General features: G+C 44.0%; 1 protein-coding gene across 1 annotated transcript in view; it reads left to right on the top strand.

Annotated features, from left to right (window-relative positions):
- Positions 1–8440, top strand: part of LOC308307238 (methionine synthase-like) — a gene marked incomplete at both ends in the record, with an annotated part of 46407 nt that extends 37967 nt beyond the window's left edge. Inside the window, 6 exons of the mRNA XM_080752411.1 lie at positions 733–888; positions 2419–2621; positions 4327–4527; positions 6185–6380; positions 7004–7116; positions 8294–8440. Of these exons, the coding sequence (XP_080608537.1) occupies positions 733–888; positions 2419–2621; positions 4327–4527; positions 6185–6380; positions 7004–7116; positions 8294–8440 (1016 nt within the window). The remainder of the gene's footprint in view (positions 1–732; positions 889–2418; positions 2622–4326; positions 4528–6184; positions 6381–7003; positions 7117–8293) is intronic.
- Positions 8441–10753: the final 2313 nt, after the last annotated feature.

The following is a 10753-nucleotide window of genomic DNA, read 5'->3' on the forward strand; positions in this document are numbered from 1 at the left end:
AGTCACATCCAACCATGAAAGGTTGCGTTGTATCTTGGGAATGGGCTTATTCTGTGTAAAATGAAATATTTAGCCACTTGTACGCATGCCCCCAACAACTGAAATAAGACTCTCTAAAACAATAGAAAGAAAGAAATGAAATCATTTTAACAGTCATCTTTTATATTCTTTAACTCTTATACCGCTTTGGACGTTCCTGTTCGCCCCAATTCCCAAAAGACCTCCGCGCCAATACGGCGCTCGTTCGCGTTCGTTCGTTCGTTCATTTACCTTGTTGAAGCTGATGAGGGGTCGCTCCGCCGTGTACTGTAAACACATTTTCCGCGGTGATGGTGTAAAAAATCCATTATGCGTTAACATCAACGGAGACCAATTCACTTCCTTGTTGATTTCTCTGGCTGTGAGGCTCTGTGGCCAGTGACTGGTCTGAATGCACGTAACAGGCAAATCACATTCATTCTCAGCATGACGCCGCCCTCTGCTGCCTGGCAGACCAAAGTGCACTATTGCACAATAGAAAAATAATAATAATTAAAAAAATAAATGTCTATCTATCTACTATAACGTCGCAAAGGTAAGCCGCTTTTTGATGGCACCAGACCCAATAAATAAATAAATAATCTGGCAGTAGGAGAGTTAATTACAATCTAAAATATGAACCCTTGTTGTAAAAAACGAAAGTTGTCCTTTAAATATCAGTATTTGACGTGCGTGCGTGCGTGCGTGTTTCAGTGCGTCCTCAGTTGCTGGGCGTCCGTGTGTTCCAGTCCTACGACCTGCGTAGTCTGGTGGACTTCATCGACTGGAAGCCATTCTTTGACATCTGGCAGCTGAGGGGAAAGTACCCCAACAGAGGATACCCCAAGATCTTCAACGACAAGACAGTGGGTGAGTGGCAATCAGGGACGTGCTGGGCCCCTGATTCACCCCGGGAAAAAGAGTTGGAGAGGCCCTCATTGCGCGCTATAGAGAGAGATCTCTCTCTATAGCGCTGCTGCTACTCAAAGATTTCAGATCATGACAAGTGACAAGCCAGTGGGTTATATTTCGTCAATGTCGGGTGGAAACCTTGTATGTCCAAAACCGTTTGTTTTGTATTCATCATTTAAAAAATTCATTAAACTAGTGAAAACAGCCGATCTACAAGCACACAACGGCGTTGTGTGCTTGTAGATCTGCTGTTTTCACTACTTTTGTTCGACGGCCTTGTATGATGAAGCAGGGCTTTGCGTTGCGAAAAAATGTACACATTTGAAACTTGGAGATACGAGGTTCCTGCCCGACAGTGACGATTCACTTTGTTGGCCGCCCAGCCCCCCCAAAATGGAACGAAGGCCGACATTTTATTTTTAATCTTTTCCTAATGGCCGGCCTAGACCGGCTGGGAATGAACCGGCCGTTCGGGAGTTGTCCCGCTTTTCCCAATGGCTAGCACGTCCCTGGGTGAGTGGCAGTGGTGGAAAAAAGTACTCAAATGTTTTAAATAACAGTATCAATACTGCAATGTAAAAGTACTCTGTTACAAGTAAAAGTCCGGAATTCAAAATGTACTTGAAGTATCAAAAGTAAAAGTGTTCATCATGTATTATTGGTGGTCGATCCAAAGGGTGTTCGACCTAATGACATGTTGCCGCTTAAAAAACACATATATTCAAAGATTTGCACACATTTTCACAACTTTAAAAAAATAGCAGATCTACAAGCTCGCAGCGCGGCACTCGGTGCCGCGCTGTGAGCTTGTAGATCTGCTATTTTTCAATAGCTAAATGTATAAAATAATAAAGGCCCCTCCCACCTTTGGGCTCTAGTAACTCAGTCCCACTTGTCCCCCCCTTGCAAGGTTATAATAGTTTTGGATTCTTCCATTAGTTTTTATTTGTATTAGTTTTGAGGTTTTGTTTTCAATTACAGTTTAGTTTTAATAAGTTTTTAAAGTGAGGTTGCTAGTTTCGTTTATTTTTTTATTTTTTTAAATGCTTAGTTTTAGTTTAGTTTTATTAGTTTTAGTGTTAATTTTAGTCTTTTACATATATGGGGTATTTGTCAGGGGTGAGATTAAAAAAGCTCCGGAAAAAGTATTGTCTAATTAAGAAAGTCAACAAAACATCATATTGTCGAGAGTGGCAGAAATGTTGAGACATACAACTTCTCTCTTTGACCTCACCAACTGGTGTTTTTTAATTTTTTATTTCCACAAAAGACAAAAGACGAAAACTAAGGAGATTTTCTCTATAATTTTAGTTTATTTTAGTTAGTTTTGTAAACACACAATACCGTTTCAGTTAGTTTTCGTTTTTTTAAAAAGCATAGTTTTTATTTTTATTTCAGTTAACTAAAATGTTTTTCCATTCTAGTTTTTGTTTTTTAGTTAGTTTTCGTTTACTATAATAACCTTGCTTGTGACGCCCCTGGACGCAGGTGTGGAGGCCAGGAGAGTGTTTGACGACGCCTGGCAGCTGCTGGACAGTTTGATCGAGAGCCGGGATCTGGAGGCGCGGGGCCTGGTGGGGTTCTGGCCCGCCCAGAGCGCCGGCGACGACATACACCTTTATGCTAACGACGAGGCGGCGCAGCACCGCGACACCGAGCCCATAGCCACGTTCCACGGCCTACGGCAACAGGTACGCTGCGGTCATGTGACGTGTGTGTGAAGAGACCGGACAGAACGTGTGCAAACACTTCCTCATGTGTCTCTGTGAAGGGGAGCACACACTGGACACGGGCGGCTGCGCAGCGTCGCGTCGCGTCGCACTATCGACGCACGTGAAGTGCCGCGCAGTAACCCCAACTGGATGCGGCGTGCTGCCACACAGCACATCCATTTCCCCCGGTGGGGAGAACCACGGGAGAACATGTTCACCGCGCGGCAACACTGGAAAAATAGAACAGCGGCGTATCGGCGCGGCAGACGAGGCGGCAGACCCGCGGCTGCGTGTGTCTGACGCCGCCGGTGTGGGTTAGTTCATTGAAAATAACGGGCCGTATTTTTTGACGCGCCGCTTCCGCGCCGCCTCCGCGTCGAGTGTGTGTTCCTCTTTAGTGTGTCTTCTGCTGTTTGACACAGTGGCATCAGTTCAGAAAAAGCTAAGGCATGGCAACATGACTGGTGTCTTGCACGCGCGCGAAGTCATGTTGCCATACCTTAGCAACAGGCATGATACATTTATTTTTAGAAGTACATTTTCGTTTTTCTCCCCGTTTCTACGGTTTCTTGGGCTGGATGTGGCAGCCTGGAAGTGCAGCTATAACATGTTAGTAAACGTGCCACAAATTAACAATAATGCATTGCACCTGTGCAGCTGACCTGCGAAACCTGGGAATATACCATTTTGTCCAGATGGGGAGAATAAAAGTGTGGAGAATATAATTATAATACCTTGTTAAAGTGACCATTTTGTTGAATTTTGCATTTGCAGTTATTTTACTGTAATTTAACAACATAATAACCAGCACAGATAGACAAAGAGACATTCATGGATTTATATTTAAAAGTTGCTTTTATTTTACCCCCTGGACCCAGGGTATGGCAGCTGCATACCCCTGCCATACCAAATTGACGCCCCTGGTTTGACAGCTATCGCTGACAGAGAATTCCCATTTTGTGAAATCTTTGTATACCAGTATATAATATACTAGTAGGACGCCTAAGGGCGAAAAGCGACCTCGCCCCAAAGGCTAAGCTATAGACCAGGGGTCTTCAACATGGGGTCCTCCAAATCTTTCTGTGATAGAAACCTTTTTCTCCTTTTTTATATTAACCATTTGAACCCTAGTGTATTATATATTCTGAGAACTTTAGCCAAAAATAGCCAATCTACAAGCCGACAACACCTCCCAGCACGAGGCGTTGTGAGCTTGTACATCGGCTATTTTTGGCAAAGAGGTTTGGTGTAGAGGGGGAAAAGAGCAGACCAAGCACAGAGTGAAAGGTCAAGTTTATTAAGCATTGACAGTTCAAGTGGTTAAATATCTGAAATCACAAAATGACATGAATCCAAAATAAACTGATGATTGTGCTGTCAAACAATGAAACAATATGGAATCTCTGAAAAGGTTGTGGGGGTCCCTGCTTCATCTCTCTCTCATAACTAAGGGGTCCTTGGCCTGAAAACATTGAAGACCCCTGTATTAGAGGTTTGGGCCGCTATGCGGTCCCCACATCTAGCTTTAAGCCACTACACGTGGTCCTCACACCCAGGGACATGCTGGGCCCCTGATGGGAATGAACCGGCCGTTCGGGAGTTGTCCCGCTTTTCCCAATGGCCAGCACGTCCCTGCTCACACCTACCGTTGCAAAACACGTGTGTCCACATGTGTGTTCTGCAGGCGGAGAAGGAGAGCGGCAGCGCGGACCCCTACCTGTGTCTGTCTGACTTTGTGGCTCCCAGAGAGAGCGGCGTGTCAGACTACATGGGGCTGTTCGCTGTGGGCGTGTTCGGGGCGGAGGAGGCCAGTAGGAGGTTCCAGGAAGAGGGAGACGACTACAACAGCATCATGGTCAAAGCCCTGGCCGACCGCTTGGCTGAGGTACTGTATGTACATTGTGGGCCACATTATACACTTACAATCTTATAGATCGGCTATTTTTTGGCAAAGACATTTGAAAGAGAGTGAAAAATTACTGTATCAAGTACCTTTTACCAATTATAGAGGGTTTAAGTGGTACCGGATATGCAGCTCGGTAAATATAAGGTGAATTGATCCCAGTGCACCGGACCTTTCGTCACAAAAAAAGTCTGGTTCAACTAGAAAATTACGTCACTCGCATCTTTTATGCCTTTATTGATAGGACAGTAGACTGACAGGAAATGGGGGGAGAGACGGGGAGTGACATGTGGCAAAGGTCGTCTGGATTGAGATCGAACCGTGGACGCCGCCAGGCATCCATGCCTATGTGGCAATCATAGACTGTAGAAAAATATGGACGGTGCGACGCCCTTGTATGGGTGTCGCCATCATTGTTTGAAAGGTACCCCAGGAATCATAAGGAATGCTATTGGCTGCCAACGGTCACATGGAACCGCAGGGATACATGGGAGAATGTGGTCGGAGCCTCCCGAAATACAGCACACGAAGAAGAACACAGCCGGCTGGTATCAGCTTAGTTGACCCCTCCCCTTTAACATAAATGGGACCATATTTGCTCAAAACGCATATCATGGTGATTGAAAGGGAGTTTTTCACTAGCGACAGGAACCATAAAGTAATTTATGACAACGTTTATTAAGGTTAGAAAATCAAAGGGGAAAACGAATGGGGTCCAATGTAGACAAATTCTTTTTGGTACCTCGCTGGGGGAAAACAACATAGGACGTTTTAGTTCCGTATTGGATTCATTTTAAATCGGCGGAACTATGCCCCTGGTGGCAATGCCTAAGTGTTATGGGCCTGGACCAGTAGGCCAGAGGGCTCCCCGTCATTGCAGGCATTTAAGTTAAGGGATAAGAGCTGGTATTTAAGACAATCAAAATGGAGCCCATATATGTCATAGACAACTGACGTCATAGATGACTGACGTCAAGTCTGAGATCCAAATTGGAGCGATGCCATACTTTGTGCATCCCCATCGGATCCTATGATTGGGTTCGTTGTACTACCAAGCAAACATCCTCATTTCAACAAAGCAATCAGGGGCTCAACAGATTGTTCTAAGACTTTCCTTAAAGAGGTGGCGCCATAGTTTTGTACTTTTTCTGGTTTTCATGTGTCTAGGAGGTTGACAGTACTTCATTAGACCCCCTGGTGTGGTTGTTATGAGCAATTATGCATTCTCTTTTTATTTGGGTTTTTAGCTGGAGTTTGCCACCTGCTGGGTCAGACGTGCCGTTCCAAAAACACCCATACTTATTACATCACAGAATCAACCCCTCCCCTAATTACCATTCACCCAACACACGTGGGTGTGGCCAACTTCAGCTGGGTCACCACCCACCATGACAACCACGCATACCAATGAACTGGTGGGTGTGGCCACATAAAAACATAATTTTAACTCTTTCTGTACACTTTTTTGTAAAAGTTCTTCCTCCTAGTATAATCATAATAGTTGATAATCATGTTTTATAGAGGGGGAAATCATGACACCCCATCTTTAACAACTCTCTGCTCTTTCCTTATTCTCCACTCCGTCCACTTACACTTGTTGTCGTCACCCACTGACGGCCGTCTGTCTCTCTGTCTCCAGGCCTTTGCAGAGGAGCTCCACGGACGCGTTCGCAGGGACATGTGGGGCTACGGCACCGAGGAGGGTCCTCTGGAAGCCGCCGACCTCCACAGGCTCCGCTACCAGGGCATCAGGCCTGCAGCAGGCTACCCCAGCCAGCCGGACCACACGGAGAAGACCACCATGTGGGAGCTAGCCAGCATATATGAGAAGACGGGTAGGCACACAGCCTTTCACCTTTCACTCATCGCAATCTTTTCATTTAATTGGATTATGATAGCGACTGCTTCTCCATCGCACCTGTGAGTGATATCAGGACTACATATCCCAGAATGCAACGGGAAATTATGTCATCCGGAAATTCTCCACGCCGTCCTCCTCCATGTAAATGGATTTAGAAAAGTCTATAATTAACTTTATCTATCAAAACAAACTTTTTTTCTTCATACCCTAACTAAAGACCGGATGATCGCGGATACGATGTTATTTTTCCACAAGTTCCATTATCTTGTCGATATGTTTCTGCCTTTACATCAATCACGATATCTTTTCATTTCAGGGGGTACAGTAGGTGTACAAGGCTGGATAGTTGGCTAGGTTTTGTAGTTATTGATGTGGCGTCAATTGTCCTCAGAATATCTTTTGAAATGTCTTCTATTTATCCTGTTAATGTGCAGTCAGTATATGCACGCTTGGATGCATTATGATTTGTGTGTGTGTGTGTGTGTGTGTGTGTGTGTGTGTGTGTGTGTGTGTGTGTGTGTGTGTGTGTGTGTGTGTGTGTGTGTGTGTGTGTGTGTGTGTGTGTGCGTGTGCGTGCGTGCGTGCGTGCTCCTTCAGGTATTGATCTGACAGAGTCTCTAGCTATGACTCCGGCTGCCTCGGTCTCTGGTCTCTACTTCTCCAACCCCCAGGCCTCCTATTTCTCCGTGGGAAAGATCACCAGAGAACAGGTCACTGCACGTCTTCTCTGGGCTTGCTCCAGTCACGTAACGTAGTTTACAGTTTAGGCATTTAGCAGACGCTTTTAATCCAAAGCGACTTACAATAAGCAGATAAAAACATCACAATAATAAACAAGATAATATGTCAGTACATCAACAGCAATATAACAAATGCAAATGAATATCTATCTAGGAAACATTATAAGCAGTCAAGGAAATAAAAGTTCTAAAAAACCTAAAAACAACTGCTAACTAGCTTCATGTATGGTCATTGAGTGTTTCAGTAGTGCTATGGGTTTAGGTGGAGTCTGAACAGGTGAGTCTTCAGTCCACGGCGAAAGCTAGTGAGTGAGTCTGTTGTTCTAAGTGCGACAGGGAGTTTATTCCACAACTTTGGGGCCAGGAGGGCAAACTGTCTCGGACGAGTGGATTTTAACCCTAGCTGTCGGGCAGAAACCCTCAACGGTGTAAAGTATCTCTAAAGGCTACCACCAGGCACGTGCACACATAGACGTCAAAGGGGGCTGTAAAAAGTGCCCTATCCAGACCATGAGAGGAGTTTTTACTATGGTGAAAGAAATGCAAATGCCCATACCTGAAAGCAGCATTCAAGAGGATTGCCTTGCCCAAACTCTCCATAACTTGAATGCACCACAACACGTCGCAGTGCGACGTGTTGTGGTGCGAGGTGTTGTGAGCTTGGAGGTCTGCTGTTTTTCAATATTTTCACCAAAAGGCCCTTTTAGAAATGTCAGCCCCTGCATCTCTAACATTTTCTTGACAATTAATTGTCACTCAAATGATTGCGATTAACGATTTAATTGTGTTTTTGTCGTTGACAATTACATTTCTGTTTGGCTTTTAGGCTTTGAAGTTGCACATGGTAGATATGACACATAACCTAAATATACAACGAAATGACTGACATATTTGACAGATTTACACTTGAAAAAGAACCTTGATTGTGGAAATAGCTACAAGCTCACAACGTGTCGCGATGCGACGTGTTGTGAGCTTGTAGATCTGCTATTATTTACACCATTTTTTACTTTTGTTTTAAATATATGAACATTTTTCAACAATGGAAACGATTATGACGATTATGTAATAATTGTGACAGCTCTATTCTCTGCGCGTGCCTGGCTGCCACTCATCTCTCCCTCTTCCGTTCTCCTCTCCCGTCCAGGTGGTGGACTATGCGAAGCGCAAGGAGATGACCGTGCCAGACATGGAGAGATGGCTGGGGCCCGTACTGGGATATGATACCGACGTGGACTATGGGGTTAAGGATTCAGCAAGTTATGAATTATGGAAAGACATCAAGCTTTCATAGACATACTGTACGTGGTGTATATGGAACCCAGCCGGACACCAAAGAGTTGAAGCTCCAACTGATGATTTTAGGTTCTTTAATAAATCAATGTGAAAACTGAAAGACATAAATACAGACATCAGTTAGCCAATCAATAAGCATCACTCGTACAAATATATTTGCAAACTTAAAGGGCCACTTCACCTCTGGGACAACCTTATGTTATTTTATTGTTGTTTGGGACACGATCAACACAATCCTGAGTTATTTTTTGTGTTCAATCTGTGTTTTTAGATATTTTAGTATTTCAGCATGACTAGTGATGCATTTTGCATCATCAGTGATGTGTCTTGCATCATATGATGCAAAATGCATCACTAGTACATGCTCAAATACTATAATATCTCAAAAAATCGAACCTCTGTTCGAAGTGGAGCTGTGTGTGTGTGTGTGTGTGTGTGTGTGTGTGTGTGTGTGTGTGTGTGTGTGTGTGTGTATTGCAGTTGAAAACAGCGCCCCTCCCTTAACATGTGTGGTCATAAAAGGTACTACCACATTCTTGAGGCTACATACGGACCCACATACATACCCACATACATAGACGGACGGATACACACACGGCCATGTATAGGGAGCTCCACACAGCTCCAAAAACAGATTGAACACAAAACACAACTCAGGATTGTGTTGATCCTGTCCAAAAAACAATAAAATAAGATCGGGTTGTCCCAGAGGTGAAGTGGCCCTTTAAAGACCCAGTGAAATGGCTATTTTGGGCATTTTATTTTGAAGTTTCAGTCCCAGCCCCTATAAAAGTGATGTTTTTTTCCTGTAATTCTGTTAAACACTGATGAAGACTGGCAACAGTCGAAACGTTGGTTAAATAAATGATTTGCATCGTGGCTGAAGAGTGTGTGGCCTCTTCCTTCTCATTCAGTGTTATCTGCGTGGTCAGCACCTCACTAAGTCACTTAATCTTTAGTGTTTATACCATAGACTGTAGAAAAATATGGACGATGCGAAGCCATTGGTTTCTATGCAGCGCAAATGTCCCTTTCTACCCCTTGGAATGGGTGTCGCCATCGTAGAATTGTAAAGGCATCAGAGACGCTATTGGCTGCCAACGGTCACGTGCAACCGCAGGGATACATGGGAGAATGTGGTCGGAGCCTCCCGAAATACAGCACACTAAGAAGAACACAGCCGGCTGGTATCAGTTTAGTTGCCCCCCCCCCCCCCCCCCCCCCCCCGCAACTTTATAATTTATTTTAAAATAAATTGGACCACATTTCGACAAAACGAATATGATGGTGATTGAAAGGCATTTTTTAACTAGCGATAGGAACCATACAGTATTCATGAAAATGTTAATTAAGGTTAGAAAACGAAAGGGGAAAATTAATGGGATCCAATGGAGCAAAATTATTTTTGCGATCGGCCGGGGGGGAAAACAGCGCAACTAGCGGCCAATCATAGGAAGTTTTATTTCCGTATTGGAGTCATATTAAATCGGCAGAACTATGCCCCTGGTTTATACAGTAAATACAACCCATGAACATACAAGATTGTTCATTAGTTTGATTGCTATCTCTAATGTACAGTATACACTGTACAGTAAACAAATTCTAGACCAAATGACAGAGGACACTGCTCTGTGTGAAGTTGTGGTCGAATACAGTAAATTTTCCATGAAAACGTAGAAGTGCACACAGAATCACACAGACACTGATTTGTCTCAAGATTACCAGTAAGACTCCCTAATCGGGAGATAAGCGACCGTCAGGTCGCATCGTGATTTTAGGGCAAAATGTGTAGGAGCAGTGTCCAAAAATGTGTTTGAAAAAATAGGCCTGTTGGTGGCGTTATATGGGACAGATCCATGTTGATGACATGAGTGTAGACATACTGTGTAGCGATTTGGTGATTTTAGGGCAGAATCTGTAGGAGCAGTGTCCCAAAATGTGTTTAAAAACATCGGCCTGAAGGTGGCGCTATATGGGACAGATCCATGTTGATGACATGAGTGTAGACAGACTGTGTACCGATTTGCGTGATTTTAGGGCAAAATGTGTAGGAGCAGTGTCCAAAAATGTGTTTGAAAAAATCGGCCTGATGGTGGCGCTATATGAGACAGATCCATGTTGATGACATGAGTGTAGACATACTGTGTACCGATAGATGTGCACACAGAATCACACAGACACTGGTTTGTTTCAAGATTATTTTTGTCTTTTATTGATGCAAGTAAAGAAAGAAAGTCTAAAGCATTTGCTGTCAGCACAAGACGAAATAGTCACTTCATCCAGTTTGTTGCAGCCAATTTGATTGTTTTTA

Source organism: Nannobrachium achirus, assembly GCF_963921795.1.
Source record: "Nannobrachium achirus genome assembly, chromosome: 21".
Taxonomy (NCBI): domain Eukaryota; kingdom Metazoa; phylum Chordata; class Actinopteri; order Myctophiformes; family Myctophidae; genus Nannobrachium; species Nannobrachium achirus.